The 18427-nt window shown below is 44.7% G+C and overlaps 1 protein-coding gene across 1 annotated transcript; it reads left to right on the top strand.

The window, feature by feature from the left end:
• Positions 1–313: 313 nt before the first annotated feature.
• Positions 314–16764, top strand: tshr (thyroid stimulating hormone receptor). The gene is made up of 10 exons (XM_067241008.1): positions 314–483; positions 4966–5037; positions 6262–6336; positions 8114–8188; positions 8709–8783; positions 9065–9142; positions 9441–9509; positions 10904–10981; positions 12912–13100; positions 14673–16764. Exons 1-10 carry the CDS (start codon positions 314–316, stop codon positions 16117–16119), a joined length of 2328 nt encoding a protein of 775 aa, XP_067097109.1. The 3' UTR covers positions 16120–16764.
• Positions 16765–18427: the final 1663 nt, after the last annotated feature.

Genomic DNA, 18427 nt, shown 5'->3' with positions numbered 1-18427 from the left:
AGAATAGAGTTTCACTTACCATTTTTTTTTACACAAGAGTGTCTACTTAACCAGGGGACGCCTTTAGACGCCGTTAAGACCACCTCTACACCAGTGCAGCGTACTACAGTATTCCCTTTCAACCTTACTGTAGCTATCACCACTCACACGGAGCCGTCGCTGCCAATAAGATAACTATTTGTGTAATTGCACAGCAAAGTAGCAAAGCTTTGATTAAAACAAGTCAGGCTTCAACTTCAATTTGCTGCTTTGGCTGGAACAGATGATACATTTATTTGACTGAAAAGGAAGAGAGGAAAACGATCAACGAAGCATGCACGTGATAACATATGCGCTGATTATCCTTGTTAATTTATCCATCATCACCTTGGGCGAACCCGAATCCTGCCCAGCTGTTTGTGAATGCTCAGAGTGGAAGACCTACACCATCTCATGCTTTGAACTTGATGTCATCCCAATATTTCCTGCAAACACAGATACACTGTAAGTAGAAAGTCCTCACATCATTTGGGGACTTTTTGTTATTATTGCGTATCTGCGTGTGTGCCTCTGTGTGTGAGAGACAGAAAGAGAAAACATTTTAAACTTAATTTAATACTTTTAAATACCCTTTACTGAAAACAATTTCCACGTTACAGTCCACATGCAACTTTCCTCAAAGCAATTTGATATTTATAATGAGTTAAAATACCCAGAAAATGTGTCACTGAAAGAAGGATTGCCTATTTACGAAACATATGTTTTTAGACAAGTGCATATTAAAATGCATCTCATTACACTGTCTGATGCCACCTTTAATGGTGTTTTATGATTACAGTATCCAAGTAGATCAAGTGTATTCTAAAAACAAGAAACGGTATGGAACAATTTGTGCAAAAGGGCGAAACAAATTTTTAAAACGTATTATGTTAATATTAAAATATTATCTTGATTTTGAGCTTCAGTTGCTTTGTGTGTTTACACTTTTCCCAAAGCTGTAAGATTACAGTGCAGGGTGAATACTCACACCAGCACATAGATACGTCCTAGATACTGATATTACTACATCTATCAAGCGTTCAAAAACATTATTATTGTAAACAGTAAACAAACATCTGGAAGTGGCAGATTAGTGGCCAATACTGAACCAGATAAAATTAGTGAATACTGAAAAAGAGAGAGCGAGAATGTAGCGAATAAGAGAAAGAAAGAGAGGAGTGAGGGAGAGCGAAAGAGAGAGAGAAATGAGTGAGGGAGTGAGAGTGTGTGAGGAAATCCACTACACAGATCCCTCAGCTGAGTGAGCTTAGCTCTGCCAGCCAGGGAGACTTGGAGGATTTAGGGTCTGACTCTGGTCCTGCCCAAGAGAGCAGCTCCTAGAGCAGATCTCTGTCCACCTCCGTGAGTGGACCTGTGGAGGTGATGGATGCACCTCCATCTCGCAAGTCACGCTGACGTGAGACATTAGGAATAGCTTAATGGGGGAATTGACATGAATGACTGCAGTGTCTGGTGTGCTGTATATCAATTATCCTTGTTCCATGGTGTACACTGTATACATGAGAAATCTGTCAGGAATCCTGAAGTAGATGTGAACCTTCTGGAAGGGATGGAAAAGGGGGTACCCTGTTATGGCTCTGAGAATGTGTATATGAGTTGGTGAACTTTAAGACAGTAGAACAGAGTTACCATGACCTTGGGAGAAGCATAGCATTGTGGAACCTTTCATAGTGGCAGATGTTAAAATTACTGTTCTGTGGCTGAGTCTATGACTTCCTCTAGAGCAGTGGTTCTCAACCCTGGTCCTCAGGGCCCACTGTCCTGCATGTTTTAGATTAGCAGGTGTGTGTGTGTGTGTGTGTTTGTGTGTGTGGTGGAGGCTCGCCTGTACAGACCCCTCCAGCAGCTGAGCTTGAAAACCGAGTGATAATACAGTACACATTGTCTTTGTCCGATTGTTTTTTCATACAAACACATTCCACTGTGGTGCCCTCCTCAACCAGACCCCCCCCCCCCCCCCCTCCAGCCCAAACAGCCCTCGCCTTCCAGGGGAACCATCACAAAGCATTACCTCCCCATCAGCGCCCCAATTCAGACCTCCAGACGTCCCCACAGGGCCGTCACATTCTTCATCCTCGCCAAGTTTACCCAGCGTCGACCCGAAAAAGAACAAGAAGACAGAGAATAGCCAAATGCCCTCTAATGAAAAGAGCTCCGTAAAAACTCTGGACCAAAATAGACCAAATAGGCTGCCTGGTTTGTTATTCATGTGTGTTAGTGATGTTCTGGTAGATATACACAGAGTCAGTTTCACTCACCTGACTGTCTTTGTGTGTCTCACACGTGTGTGTGCATGCGTTTGTTTGAGTATGTGAACGTTGCCTAAGTGAACCTAAGTCAAGTGCCCTGCTTTGTGAGTCTGTTTTCGCGGTGGTATTTTTGCAGGTTGCGCAGATCCATGTGTTGGAGAGAGCTGGAGGTGGAAAGCAAAGCACAGCCGCTCTTAAAAGCCTGCGTAGCGTGACTGCAAGCTCGCTCCGGCTCCACGTCTGGGCCTGGCCGATGCCTTCAAATACAATATTTACTTTCTGCAGCACATTTCTCAAACACTCAAAAAGAGTGCCATTTGAAGAAAAAAAACACAATGGCCCCACTTTCTCCAAAACTTTAAATTGTTTCCAAACCTCACATAGACCGTAGCAAGGGTTACATGCGACCAATTGAATCTACTGAGTGAAATTGAATAATTATTGGTGGAGTTTAAAATGTATTAACTGTTACTGTAATGAATGGAAATGATGACCATGGTCTCACTATTAATTTATGACACAGACCTTTTACTGTGTACAGAAATGGAAACGGTTAGAATTACTTCATATTGTGCATTTCTGAGGTAATCTGTTTAAAACTCTTTACGAAAACACATTAGAGGCATCAGAGTGATCTCAAAACTGAGGTGTTGTTTTGGTCCCTGCTCTTGTCATGCACCAGCTACCCCCACCTCGCACTGCTGTAGCTCTGCAAGGGAGAGGGACAGACCAGGACAGGCATAGCTCAGTGGTTAGAGCATTTGACTGCAGATTAACTGGTTAGCAGGTACAAATCCTCCTGTAAATTCCCATGTTAAAACATGAATTCATAACACCACGCTTCTCTTCAGAATCTAGCACCTTGATTAGTGGCTGTCTGAGGGCATTCAGTCTGGTGAGACTGGTTCTGCTGCGATGAGACACTGGTGGGGTTTGTTTATGTTGTTATTTAAGTGGCCTCTCTTTTGGCTACCTGCAGTTAGCCCCACACAGGGAACATGGCAGATTGTCGGTTCTCCACTGACACCATTACAAATTATGTTGGTTTCCCCCACTTCAAACTCCATCTCGAGCTTGTTTGTTGTCACAGCCTTTGTCCCTTAATGATAAATTGAGGGAGTAATTTTCTCTAAAGACCGGGTGATGGCCTGCAACCCCCCTCGCCCCCCCCCCCCCCCCTCCTGCCATAATACACTCAGATTGTTTGGGTTTGAGGTTGCGGCGAAACAGCCCGACCAACCAGATGATGATGAAGTCTGCTCTGTGTCGCTCTGTTTGTTTGGGTTTGTCAAAGACCTCTGCCTGCTCCCTCTCCCACCTCTCCTGAGGAACCCCCACGAATGACTCCCAATCCTGAATTAGCCTATTGTTCCACCAAAATAACTATGCATGTACCCCCTACAGTACCCCCCTAGGGTCCCCAACCCTGTTCCTGGAGACCTACCCTCCTGTACTGTAGGCTTACACTCGAACCCTGTTCCTGGACACCTACCCTCCTGTACTGTAGGCTTACACTCCAACCCTGTTCCTGGACACCTACCCTCCTGTACTGTAGGTTCACACTGCAACCCTGTTCCTGGAGACCTACCCTCCTGTACTGTAGGTTCACACTCCAACGGGGTGGAGATTGGAGATTGACAGCTCCTGTCATTCCTCCTTGTTCTTCTCCTGCTTAGAGGACAGTGTAGGAGATGGTAAAGGTTCCATGACTCACATTGCACTGACGATATGCCTGCGGGTGCCTATTAGACAGGGATCTCATTGCATCTCTTAACCTTTGCTACTAAGACCCAATCTTACCTGCTAATTAACGTGTTATTTCTATGTAATATAAATGATATCAGGGTGATTCGTAGGAACAGATGCAGCTGCGGTGCCTGAGTCTCTTTCTCTCTCGATTCTCCTCTCTCTCTCTCTCTCTCTCTCTCTCTCTCTCTCTCTCTCTCTCTCTCTCTCTCTCTCTCTCTCTCTTATCTCTATTTATTCCCTCTATCTCTGTTTATCTCTCTCCCCTGTCTTTATCACTCCCTCTCAATACCCCCTCTCTCTATATCCCCTACTCTATCTATCCCTCTCCCTCTTTCTCCCTAATCCTCTCTCGTTCTCTCTCTCTCTGTATCTCTCTATCCCTCCCTCTCTCTATGCCCCTCCCTCTCTTTCCAGGTTGTAAGCAGCACCAGACCTTATTTATCTTGGCTGAGGGTCCGAGTCCAGTCAGACCTGAGGTTTTGTTTTCCCCTCATGTTCCTATGACACAGTTTATACCGAGCACTTCAAAGACGCCTTTCATCCCGCCCGCGAGGAACCGTAACCAGCAGAAACACACAAGCTATCAATGTTGGGCCACTGCCTACTGAGAAAGTTGAGAATTCCGTTTGATTCAGTAAGACGTTTATAATAGCAGTCTTATAGTCTCCTTTTCAGAAAGCCAAGCAGTCAAACTGTTGGGCATTGCGCTACCTCATGTCCTAAGTCTCAGATTCATCAGTACATTTCAACAAATGTCTCTCAATAGTTGTCTGTGCATGATTCACCAGTCCCCAAAGAACTATTAAATATGTGACAATTAACATTGTGGGTAGACCAGAACCTCTGTCTGAACATGATGTGAAGAGATACTACTGATACGATACTGAATGTGTCTCAAACCGAAGTTTCCATCTTTGTTTTCAAACAGATGGCTTCTGGAGACTCGACTGACATCCGTGCCGGCAGACGCCTTCTCCAACATGATCAACATCTCACGCATGTAAGTGATTCCTCCCATCTGGCGCACAAGATCCCATGAATGACTCACCTCCCATTCACCTGCTGTCTCTTAAGAAGTCTCCCCACCTTCACACTATTTCTTGGGTGGGGGGGGACCATCCCTGGTGTTCCCTGCCCCGCTGTCGTCCACCCAGGCGGATGATGGGCCTTCTGTTCAGTATCACGGCTGACTGCTGATCACTCCTGGAAGTGCTAATGCTTTCCAAGAATAGGAATGTGGATCCTCCCACCGCAGAAAGGCCCAGCCATGAGGAGAAGGCCCAGGCATGAGGAGAAGGCCTGGGCTGAGGCTGGGGCTGGTCTCAGGACCGGGGAGCCCAGGGACTGGGTCCAAGTCACGGCTGAGGAGAGAGGATGAGGAGAGAAGTTGGGGAGAGTGGATGAAAAGAGAGGTTGGGGATAGAGGTGGAGGAGAGAGTTGGAGGTGAGAATTTTAGGAGAAAGGATGAGGAGATAGGATACAGAGAGGTGGAAGAGAAAGGATGAGGAATAAGGTTGAGGGGAGAGATTTGGGAAAGTGGTTGAGGAGTAAGGAGAGACAGTCTCTTGAGTTCAGTCTCTTCCAAAAGGCTTATGTCTGCTCGTGTAGCTTGCTGGTTGATCCTTAGTTAGTACTACAGGTGAATAGACAGAGAGCTCATGACACCTGTCATTTACATTTAACATGTATGTGTTTAGCAGACGCTTTTGTGACATACAAATAGTACATTAAGAAAGGACAGTGGTTTGGTTTGTCCAAGGAGAGAAATGTGCTTGTGTTAAAATTACAACCTCCTTAATTGGCAAACAGTGAGAGTAGTTGTTATTGTCAAAATGGGTAATTTTGTCTAGGTGTAGGCCAATAGTTTTGTTACAATGAATATATTCATTCAATTTTCCTAAAATTCACCTCCCAGTTTTTGAGAAATTAAGTATACAGTAGTTACCGAGGAATAACAAATAAAAGAGCTGTAACTGATGGATGAGAAATGGATCTGTGTGGTACATACCTGTAAAATTACACTTAGCTCTAGAGGCCTATGGCATACTGGAGTTGGTGGTTAGGGTGGGTTTCAGGCTTAGGAATCATTTACTGGCTCGCTTTGTAACAAGTAGATCCTATGGTCCAATTACAGTGTCTTTATTTGCAGAAGGTGGAAGTGAAATGTACCTTCTGTAAAATGGACGGGGTCAGTGTACACGTTTTGTTGATTTGTTGTTTCAGATATGTGTCGGTGGATGCGACGCTGAAGAAGCTGGAGAAACACTCGTTCTACAACCTGAAGAAAATCACACATATGTGAGTATGGATGCCTTGTTCAGCATTCATATCTTGTTATTCAAGGTCAATATCAACATTATTTTAGGAAATAAGGTTCAGAAAAACACTGTAAAAACATTACCAGAACATTACCAGTATTGAACTCTCAATCAACAAGGTTCTAAAAAAACATCACAAATGTGTCAGATGTGTACTTAGCATCGCCTGCCACTAGAGAATGTTAAGAATGGCTGTTTTTAACAGGCTTTTTCTGTAATCCTTTGACCAAAAATGGACATTTACTGTAAAGCGCTGTGTGCTGTCCATCATTGCCTAGCTGCTTCTAAAGAGACAGCCGTAACAACCATGTTACAAGAGATGGGAGACCACATGTAAATAAACGGGTTTCCTGTCCATCCTTTAGTGCTTGTTAAAGTGTTTCACATGGAATGTATTCTAAATTATGGGACTAACATTGATTACAGAGTGGATATACACACTTTTCTACCCTTCAACAGTATATATCAACCCCTCCATGATATTACCTGGTTTGTAACTTAACCATAATTTTTTTCTATATCCATACATTTTCCAGGTACCATACGTTTTCCTAATCAATTATAGATTTCATTTTGTTTTCTCGGATTGATGACTCAGTATTATCCCCTCCCAAGGCAGGTTAGACCCCTGCACAGTGCTATGATAGTATGTGTCGTGTGTTGAGGAGAGACTATGCTTCCTGTAGCTGCTGAATCCCAGTAACTGACATCGGATCTGCACGGTCTATTCACTGCTGATTGGTCCGGTTGTGTGCCATACCGCTAATAACGACATTCCTCTCCGGTTTCCTCCAGGGGTCAGACAGAAATTAATGTTCTGCTTCCTGTCAGCTGTTTGTGTCTGGTGGATAGCAGCTGTAGACGTAGATTTGGAGGCTGGGGCCAGGGGTATTTAGAGGCTGGGGCCAGGGGCATTTGGAGGCTGGGGACAGGGGCATTTGGAGGCTGGGGACAGGGGCATTTGGAGGCTGGGGACAGGGGTATTTGGAGGATGCGTGGAAGTAGTGGCTCCAGGAGTTCAGACACACACACTACAGCTCCAGGAGTTCAGACACACACACTACAGCTCCAGGAGTTCAGACACACACACACACACTACAGCTCACACACACGCTGGGTGCTGAGTGCGGTTTCCCAGGTGTGTAAACTGGGGCCTTGCACCACATGGTTTAGGAAAGCAGAGAGCCGGTCTGTCTTGGTCTCTGGCCCTCTTCCAGACCAGGGCACACCAGGGTAAACACACCAATGAAACACTAATTGACCCCTGTTTCCGGAGCTGGACCAATTTTGAGATTTTTCCCCTAATCCTGTATGCACTTTGGCCTGTTTTGTTTGAGGGATGTGTTTGATTGCCGTGATCTGTATCTAGTGTGTGTGTTGTGTGTGTGTGGCCGGCTTAAGTGTCTCTGTGTGTACTTTTGTACCCGTGTGTGTGTGTGAGAATGTCCGCGTGTGTGCTATGTGTGCGTGTGCGGGCCATGTGTGTGTGTAGAGTACGCATAGCATAGCTACTATTGGCAGTGTCATTACACCTGAAGCACGATCCTAACCTTCAGAAGACATGAAAGAAAACTGTTATGAACTGTGTCTTCATGAATCAAACCCTTGTATCTACCACCCTATTCTGTCATAACACGACCTGTATGTTTAGTGACTCAGTCATATGATAGTAAAGCTTTTAAATGTTGTTAGCATATGTTGCCCTGGGGAACATACACTGGATAACATATTAATGAAGAGTTGTGTCTGCTTTTCAGAGAGATACGGAATGCTAAAAATCTATCCTACATTGACCCAGAGGCATTCAAGAATCTTCCAAACCTGAAATACCTGTGAGTAGTTATTGTAATGAACTGGCAACAGAAACTACTAGAAGGTTCAGAAGCGATTATATTCAAAAATATTGTGACGCAATTGTGAGTCTCAGCTACTGACAGCATTACTTTAACGTTATATAAAGAGATTAGACCTGTCTTCAAATATTTGGCTTGAGGGGGGGTTATTCACCGGTGAAAAGCTGCTGGCTTAGGCCTTAACAAGGGGCCTAGGTTTGATTCCGGCCTGGGCAATTTCCTGCATGTCTTCCGCTCTTTCTCTCCCCATGTCTCTCTCTCCAACTGTCTCTATAAAATCAAAAAAAGGCCCGAAACATATCTTTAAAATATAGGCCTACACATATTTGCCGCACACAATTATAATTGAGCTGTTCTTTCCATTCATGGTGAAAAGGCTTCCACAGACAACATGTCCGCTTTCATAACCTCTTCTGTCCTGATTCTAACGGGTGGTGAAGGAGGATAGCTAGTCAGGGCTGGTAGGCTATCTAAACGTGTCTCTCTCTGTTCCTTTCAGAGGAATTTTCAACACGGGCCTAAGAACCTTCCCCGACCTGACCAACATCCACTCAAACGACATGAACTTTATTCTGTAAGCATGTTTGGAATCAGGGCGTGGTTCACCCTGTACAACACAATATACCAGGTGGATGTTGTGTGTGTGTGTGTGTGTGTGGGGGGGGGCAGTGGGGACATAAATAAATACCCAAATACATGTTCTACGTTCATGAAATATGTTCAACGTTCTCATCAAGTTTTTATTCCACCTTCCAAAACCATGTGTTTTGTAGACTAGAGTGTGGCGTCTCTGGGTTTCAGAGAACATTTTCTACATCCGTCTCACCACATCATTTCCTTTCGATCTCCTAACAGGGAAATTGCAGATCACCCTTACATCACAGAGATCCCTGCCAACGCGTTCCGTGGCATCACCAGAGAAGTGCTGACTGTGTGAGTGTAGTACTGCTGTATGGACATCTAGCTGTCACCTCCGTCAGTTTCGGTGGTCAGTGTCAAAGAACAGTATGTATTTACAAGCCACAGCGCAAAATTGCTATATCTCAGCTACCAGGCAATGTAAACAATAATGGTTTTATAGATAGCAGAGTATGTTAAGGAAAATGTGCTGACTATCTCCAGAGTAGATTACTTTGTCATTGCAGAAAGACATGCAGAAATGTGTTTAAGAAGCTATGATCATGCTAATTTGTTGTAGTGTAACATGTTTTGGGTAATAACTGTTTTACAGGATGCTGTACAATAATGGCTTTATGGAAGTGCAACATCATGCCTTCAATGGGACCAAGCTGGATGCTGTGTAAGTAGCCTAATAATGTTCAAAGGTCTTGAGCACTCAAACATTTTTACACAAATATTATCTTAAATATTTATTTGTATGTCTTCTGTATTTGTATTTCGCAGTATTAAAGTACAATGTAGAGAACAATTTGTTTAGTCTTTTCGTTTAATTATGTCTTAAGGCATTTTTGCATTTAGAACTTTTTAATTTCAGCCTAACCCTGTTCTGTATATAGTAGGCTATGTGTACTGTATTTACTGTATAAACATGATACACTTTTCGTAGTGCTCTTTCTCAAAACTCTGCCAATTTAAAGGCACATAGATTAATTTATCATCAAATTTAGTCAGGTACTAATTTGCCAACATATCACCGACAGCCACATCAAGATGTATTTTGGTTAAGATGATGGTCTTTCCCTAAACTAACAGTGGTTATCCTTTACTGAATCCTCATAAATTAATAAATTAATTCTGTATTTTTACTGAATCCTCATAAATTAATAAATCCATTCTGTATTGTAAAAAAATATTATTATAATATTTGACCGGATTCAAACACTTTGGCATTTCTAATTCCTTACTTAAATTCACATTACCCAAGCAGGACGAAAGAAACGCTGGGCTTGATTGGAAAGTTCTTATTGTCATGGGAACAATTTCCCTATAAAGTGTCCATCAGGAAATCAACATCGCGGTACCTCCACTTCCACACCAGAAACAACAAGAACATATCTGGGCCAGCCTGGAACGGTTAGATATGTTTCTTTATGTCAGACTAACTGGCTGAATAAAGGATGACAGGAATACTCATTTTGACATAATAACGTTTCAACATCCCCCTAACCTCATCCCCGTCTTTTCGCCTACCCGTTCTCCTCTTTTGTCACCTCTCTCTGTTTTCCCGTCAGGATATTAAATATTAATGTGATATTGACCCCCCGGTGTAACCCCCACCCCCTCCATATCTGACCCTAGTGGATTCCAGAGCCTTAATGAAGACATCGGCCGGCCAAACTCTCCCGTTAGTTTTCAGTTAGTCTTACCACATGGGTGTTTGTGTTGGCTCCGAGTGTGCTCGATGTGAGAGATGATCCCAGCGCAGTGTGACCAAAACAAACAGCCCCCTCAACGGTTTATTATCATAATTAGATTTGGGGATATTCGGGTACGTACATTAAAGGTGCAGCATGTTCTGGAGGTAACCTCTCCGGTTGTCTGATTTAAAACAACAAGACTTCATCCGTAACGCAACTCCTTATAGCCGTGTCAATAAACACAGATAGGCTACAGGGGCAATGGGGGTGTGGGGGCCAGAAAAGGCGACGTGTCTTAAAATCAGTCTGTAAAATTAACTGGATTGAAGGGTGTCGTGTTTGATTTTTCTTCAGCTCTTTAAACTTCTCTCTGCAGGTACCTTCACAGAAACAAGCAGCTGGCCAAGATGGACGAGAGGACGTTTGCTGGAACTCTTAGCGGCCCCACGATCCTGTGAGTAGGCTATCCGCCAGCACACGATGGAATCTCCACATCTATCTCGCAAAAGAGATTATTTATCTCAACGAGACTCACCTGTATAAATAAAGATTTTATACAAATGACTGTTCTACATTACCCTACACCCTGTAATATATTTTATCAAATATCCCAGTTTTTGTATGGATAAGATATTGTGTGTTTAAAGAATCATTAATATTTAGTTGATAAATGAAGACTTTCTTTTAGTAGCCTAGGCCTATTCCTCTTGACAATCTACAAAGGAGGATTTCTTACAAGAGATGCATGTGAGCTAAGAAGAGAGTATCATGTCTGGGAATCGTGATAGTAGACTAGCCACAGCCTTCTTCAAAGTGAAAATGGCTTAACGACAGCTGTTCCTTTGATTGGGGGAATCAGACACGGGTTGTGTGCTTGCGAGTGTGGGAGAGCCAAACATCCGATCTGCTTTGTCACTTTAGGTTCTTGAAAACACGGAGGAGAACCCTTCTTCCCATTAATGCGAGTTTAGTACAGAAACCCCTCACTGGAAATGACATAGGCAAATTTTTAATGCCGTACGCTTTTTACACATTTTCTTTCGACTAAATCGTCTTTGCTTGGCCTAAGGAGTAGCAGTGCATTACTTAATCTGGCGAATTTGTCCTCTCGCTGCACGTTATATTTGAGATGTTGTTGTATCACTTTCTGGCAAGAGACTGCACCACAACCGTGTTTGATGGTGCACTTATGACATTACTGGTTTCCTGCAATGCACTATATTATAAGATATTGTTGCACCTTGCCTGGCAGCTAAGATGTGGTTGCTTTGCACTGTGCCTGGTAGACTTATTTACACACCGTTCATTGACTCAGACAACCAAAATACTGTTAAAACTTGTGATACTTGATATTCAGCTTTGCTTTCCATATGCATTTGTATGCCGCTTTGGATAAGTGTCTGCAAAATTATTAAAATGTAAAAAAAAAAAGAAGGTATTAACAAAGGAAAAGGAAAAAGTAGGATAGCAAACAACACTGTGGTTGTCTTGTGATCATCGTTCTTCCAAGCTGCTTCTCTATGAAACATGTCTTGGTGAGGTCACCGTGATTAGGTCATGCACCAAACATCCCAGAATGAGTGAATCAGATGGTCTCTCTCCGCTCGCATGTCTTGCTGTGTTTTTCTACGGCCTTGCACAATATTCCCTTGGAGAGGAGACACGAGGCCAGAGAGGGACTCAGCACTCTCCGCAAGTCATCATCTGATCCATGTCAGCGAGCATCCCGTGAAATCATCGTTAAATGTTCATTTTCGCGCGATCGTTAAGAGATAAGAGGTTGCCAGATGTAATTGTGAGTGTTTGCCCTCTTCTTGGCCTCTGTGAGGGGAAGCGTGCTAGGATACAGTGTACTGTGTGTACTGATAGTGCTGTCGGACAGGATGTGTGTGTAGGGCTTGGTCTCTATAGTGAGGTTGTCTTTCTGAGTCTCTGGGGTTGGCATGGCAGCAGTGCACGACAAACAACCTGTTCATTAATTGAAAACGATGAAGAAGACATTCCACATTTCAGGGGTGGTGGCACAGATGTGTTCACTCTCTTCCGGAAACTCTTGTGTCACATGCATTGCCAGTAACGGATTGGGAATGCTTAGAATAATTACATAAACAGAGATAGAAAATGTTTTTTCTAACAAACGGCTAGAACGATTGCTAAACATGATTTGAAACTTCACAGTTTATTTCCTTTCTTAGTATACTTCCACGTACTCCACTACTGAATGTGAGGAAAATACATCCACCACACACACACACACACACTCTCAGAGCTCCCTCCGTGTTAGCGGTGCATCAGTAATCCAGAACAGGGTAACCACGTGAAACCAACCTGTATGAACTTGGTGAAAGGCCCTTGTCTGACCCCTCTCCATCTCTTCTTCTCAGGGATGTGTCCCTGACGGGGGTCACATCCCTCCCCAGTGCCGGCCTCGAGTCGCTGAGGGAGCTGATGGCGCGCAACGCCTGGTCCCTGAAGAAATTCCCACCAATCAAAACCTTTAAACAGCTGACCATGGCCGACCTGACCTACCCGAGCCACTGCTGCGCCTTCAAGAACCTGAAGAAGAAGAGAGGGTGAGCTTTCTCACACACAGCGACGGCCTCAACCGTTTACATTTTATTCACTCAGACTGAGGTCAGTTGTGTTTCTATGGTCCCTGAAAGTGTTTATTTGTCGTCTGAGGAGGTTAATAACTATATTTCATCGACAGTTCTTGTATTTTATCAATATGTCTATTGAAGCTATTATATGAATGAGGCAGAATTGCTCTCCAGTCATATGAATTGCTCCTGTGCTGGGTGTGTATATTGTGTATGATTAATGATCTTACACCAGCGACTGGGGCAGGTGTGGTACTTCCACTGTGTGGATCTTGGCGAGGATTAAGTCAACGTTTCTGACGCGTTTACCTATAACTCCCTCCAACGCTGCCTTCATTAGCGTCACTCACAGCTGTTATGGTAGGAAGAGACCTGGACAGGACTAATGACCGCTTCTAAAGATTAATCATTCTTTCTTCAACTGGCTAATGTAAACTAGAGAGGGTACCATTTCTGGGGAAATTGCAGGGTGTGCTTGCTTGCGTCGGTTGTACAGGGATTTTAATGCCATTTTTACAACTGATATTCCTGTATATTTTATATAAAAATGCATAGGGCCTACTTATTATGTATAAATATTACATAGATTTAAAAGCATCTTTTTTTTGCTGCTCATTTACAACTCAAAATACGAGTGAAGTGTAGAATGAAATATGATGTCTTCTCATTTCCCCTGCAAGAGGCAGCCTCATAGCTGAATCAAAACGAATACATTTGGCAGACCGGTGTAAAAATGGACCAAATCTCTATGACTTAAACGTCCTTTTAAGTTTTCCCTTCTCGTGATAATTTCAGGCATTTAGCCTACTCATATTGCATTCATTCATTAATAAAGAACCCCTTTTGAAGATTATTCTACGACGTTACCGGCAGAAGATAGAATCGCGATTCAAACAGTACCATCTGCTAACTGAAAATATGCCCCCAAAAACGTAAATAAGCTTGACATTTATTTAGTGGAAAATCGCTCATTCATAAAAAGCTCACTGGTAGCGATCATTGTCAGTAACAACGCAAAATGCGATATAGCCCTGTGTGGAGAAGCTGCCCCTGTAAATTCTACTACTACAGTACAGTACTAGACTACTGCTGTGTTCGTCTTGGTAGCGATTGCGTTTAACGTCAGTGACTGTGGCTAGCAAATTAGCCACCGTTAGCTTCACTTTTCACCACAAAAACGCAATTTCTACTTAAACCATGCAACGGAACGTAAATACAAATACAACCAACGCAATCGCTAACAAGACGAACCTTTTGACACCGCCGTTGTGTATGTAGTCCAAATATTGACTGATCCTTAGGGGGGGCGAAAATAAATAATAAATGAATAAATATATATGTGAGAGAACAAAGGTTGTGCCCTTGCCGAAGGCAAAGCACACCCAATAACACCGCAAAGTTACACGTTGAAGATTTATTTTTGCAAGTGCGTTTGTCAGACTTTTCAGTCACTCACCAGGGCATTTACAAGTGTCACAACCCAACCACAACTTAATGACCCTTTGTTTACCGTGTTTATTCACCGTATTTCCGTCTACTTCTCAGATATCTGGAGTATGTCATCTGCAACCTGACAGCGTTCTACGACCAGCACCAGAAGAGGTCTGTGGGCTCTCTCCGGGTCCCGGTCCTCCAGAGGGGTGAAACCTGGGGCGAGGTGGCCCAGGAGGAGGAGGAGGATGCTGGGGAGGGAGGCTTCTCATGGGACCCCCGGGAACCCCGGAGGGACTTCCACAGCAGCCTGCACTACCATCCCTACTTCGGGGGCCAACCAGACGAGGATGTGGGGTTCGGGGAGACCCTGAAGAACCCCCAGGAGGACAGCAGCCAGGACTTCGACAGCCGCTACGACTACGTGGTGTGCGAGGAGGGCGAGGAGGTGACCTGCGGGCCGGCGCCGGACGAATTCAACCCGTGCGAGGACATCATGGGCTTCAGCTTCCTGCGCGTGTCGGTGTGGTTCGTCAGCCTGCTGGCCGTGCTGGGGAACATGCTGGTGCTGCTGGTGCTGCTCACCAGCCACTACAAGCTCTCCGTCTCCCGCTTCCTCATGTGTCACCTGGCCTTCGCCGACCTCTGCATGGGCATCTACCTGCTCCTGATCGCCTCGGTCGACCTCCACACGCGGGCCGAGTACTACAATCACGCCATCGACTGGCAGACAGGCCCAGGCTGCGGCTTGGCCGGGTTTTTCACTGTGTTCGCCAGCGAGCTTTCCGTCTACACGCTCACCGTCATCACCCTGGAGCGCTGGCACGCCATCACCTTCGCCATGAGGCTGGACAGGAAGCTGAGGCTGTGGCACGCGGCCGTGGTGATGCTGGGCGGCTGGTTGTTCTGCCTGCTCCTGGCGTTGCTCCCCCTAGTGGGGGTCAGCAGCTATCAGAAGGTGAGCATCTGCCTGCCCATGGACACCCAGTCCACCCTGGCCCAGGTCTACATCGTGTCTGTGCTCATCCTCAACATCCTGGCTTTCCTGGTCATCTGCGCTTGCTACATCAAGATCTACTGCACGGTCCACAACCCGCACTACCGCTCCGGGTCGAAGGACACCAATATCGCCAAGCGCATGGCCGTCCTCATCTTCACCGACTTCCTGTGCATGGCGCCCATTTCCTTCTACGCTATGTCAGCAGTTCTGGACCGGCCTCTGATCACCGTGTCCAACTCCAAGATCCTGCTGGTGTTGTTCTACCCGCTCAACTCCTGCGCTAACCCCTTCCTCTACGCCATCTTCACCAAGGCCTTCAGGGGAGACGTCTTCATCCTTCTCAGCAAGGTGGGGCTCTGCCAACGCCGGGCACAGCTGTTCAGGGGCCAGACGGTGTCGTCTAAAGGCAGCAGTGGGGTGTGCCAGGGCCGGAGGGACAAGGACAGGAAGGGAGAAGCAGCAGAGGTGGTTCCCCTCCACCTGCAGGAGTGCTCCGCCACCTCCCTTCAGCCTCCTCATCAGATGCCCAGACCCGAGGAGAGCCACAGCCTGGACACATAAGCCCGAGCCTGCTGGGCTCTGAGTACTGGGTCTGTGTTGGATAAGAAGCGGGAGGAGGCCACAGGGAAATCCAAACTGGATGTGTAGGTGGTGGACTGGTCTGTTGAAACACTTTACCGCGAGCCGGTATTCGTTATGTGCTTATGCTCTGAGATTTTTTTCCCCCAGAATGTTGCCTGACGATTTCATACTGTTCAGTTTGTGGGAGGAAATATGATTATTCTAGTAGATTGAGGACTTCAGAAGGATATCACATTTTATCTGTGTTTCGTTGTTTTAAATCTGAGTATACAAAAAGAAACACAGGCTCAAGATACTTGTTTGCGCATACATTACACTTGGAGAAAGGACAGCAAACAGTTACTTCATCTCAGAAACACACAGGGAAAGATCTAGAACCATATGTACGCATCCCTCCAGTAGAAACACTGAAACCTGACTTTCCGTTGTAGATCTGAGAGATGTCTGGGAGGATTTGGTCAGAACAAACAGTGATGTCTAAAATATGACATTTCTAAAACGTCATAAATATCTGTATACATTGTAGATGAGAAATAAGATGGCAAATGTGATTGTGTTACTGCGTGTACCTCCAGAAACTAAACGAAAGCAGGAAGTGGCAATAAAGGTAATGTGAGACCATGTGGGAACCATCCTCTGCTCTACAGCAGCACTAATTACATTACCAGATGAGCGTTTTCACAGTGCTGGGTTCATACTTCTGACTCGGGCTGAACGTATTCCTGAGACTGAGATAAGTTGTCTCTTTTTTAACATTTCTTTTATCATCTTTCTCCAATGTTTTAAGTCATGGCTACTGTTCTCATTGAAGTACATAAAAGAATCACAGAAATAGAATTCCAAAATCATTGCAAAAGTTAACATGGGGCCATATTCTCATTGTTATTCTAACAATAGTACAATAACAGGTGTAAACAATCTTTACTTTAGAAACATTTTTATTCTTGTTCCTTAGAGGTGACGGGTATCGACTTCAACCCAACGCATGAGACCACATTAGAAGACATTGGTACCAGACTCTGAGCTCTTCTGACACCTTCCAATGGCAGCTCAACATCTGGTTAGCATTTCATACGCACTGCGACATTTTCAGTGAAACACAGACATGCTGGGGAACTTTCCTGGAAAAAAGGATCACATCTTTATTTCAAGGCGATAGGCAAGTCTTTGGTTATGCTAAATAAAGACAGTTTGACTTTTAACAGACTGGAAAATCCTACATAATCAAGAATATAACTTTCAGAGAATGGGAGATAAATATTGTTTTCATGCTGCTTTTGAAGATCACTGGTTATTTAGGTTAAAACGTTAAAACAATACTGTAGTACAATACTATAATAAAAATCCAGAAGAGCACAGCAATTTAGGGCAATTCTCATGGCATGAACCGTGGCAGAGACTGCACAGGAAAAAAACATGATCTACAGAGGCTCAAACAAACGGATCAGTAGTTTGCACTCGTTTATACATCCCTCCTTCCCGTTTCCCAGCCATGATCATTCCTGTCCTGGTAAATCAAATAAACCCATCTCTTCCAACCGCCCCTCAAATAAGCAGGGCAAGGCGCCTCGGACACGTTCACTGGCAGATTGGGTTTTTGATATCAAAAAAAGAAAAATCACTGAAAGAGGGGAAAGAGAGAGAATAGAAAATAAGAGTTTTAAAACGTAGGGTATGGAAGGGATCAGGAATGTGGTAGCAGTTTTCTTACCTGTGCCAAGCAGCTTGTAGAGTCGTGGAGGTCAGCGGGGCCAGTGAAGAGCCCTCATGAGGGGTCAGGCCACCTCTTTGAAACCACTTGTGTCCGCCACGGCACTCCAACCTCTCCACCTCAGAGAGAAACTGAAGAGCAGATAAAAAGAAAAGATATTCTAGTGAGTTGACTATTTGAATGTGGCTTTGATAAAAGCATCTGCTTGATGAATCAAACATAACCTGTATCAGATACAACCACATATCTGCATGTCCCCACAAAAACAGCCCCGATCGTCCCAAAATACCTCTTCCCCGTCGAGAAACAGCTCTCTCCATCCTTTACAAGAACAGGGTGAATCTGTAGAATTTGCCATACACACCTGTCTTTTCTCCGAACTTAAAATTACTTCCACCTTGAGGAGACTGGGTCACAAGATTACCTCGTTGGCCATGCAGCCCTATGGGCTCACCAGGGGAGAACCTGATGTCAGAAGAACCTGACGTCAGAAGGAGAACCTGACGTCTCTCCAGAGCCTTGTCTCTCCAGGATCCTTTGCTACTAAGCCCCCTGCTCTCTGGAGGGCCCTGAAGG

This window comes from Osmerus mordax, chromosome 8 (genome assembly GCF_038355195.1).
Source record: "Osmerus mordax isolate fOsmMor3 chromosome 8, fOsmMor3.pri, whole genome shotgun sequence".
NCBI classification, from domain to species: Eukaryota; Metazoa; Chordata; class Actinopteri; order Osmeriformes; family Osmeridae; genus Osmerus; species Osmerus mordax.
The sequence above is the reverse complement of the archived record's forward strand: the minus strand, read 5'-3'. Positions and strand labels throughout refer to the sequence as shown.

Coding starts and splice junctions, on each gene's coding strand:
- tshr (XM_067241008.1), top strand. CDS start 314: ATGCACGTGATAACATATGCGCTGATTATCCTTGTTAATTTATCCATC. Junction 9,143..9,440: donor ACCAGAGAAGTGCTGACTGT/GTGAGTGTAGTA, acceptor ACTGTTTTACAG/GATGCTGTACAATAATGGCT. Junction 10,982..12,911: donor CTTAGCGGCCCCACGATCCT/GTGAGTAGGCTA, acceptor TCTTCTTCTCAG/GGATGTGTCCCTGACGGGGG.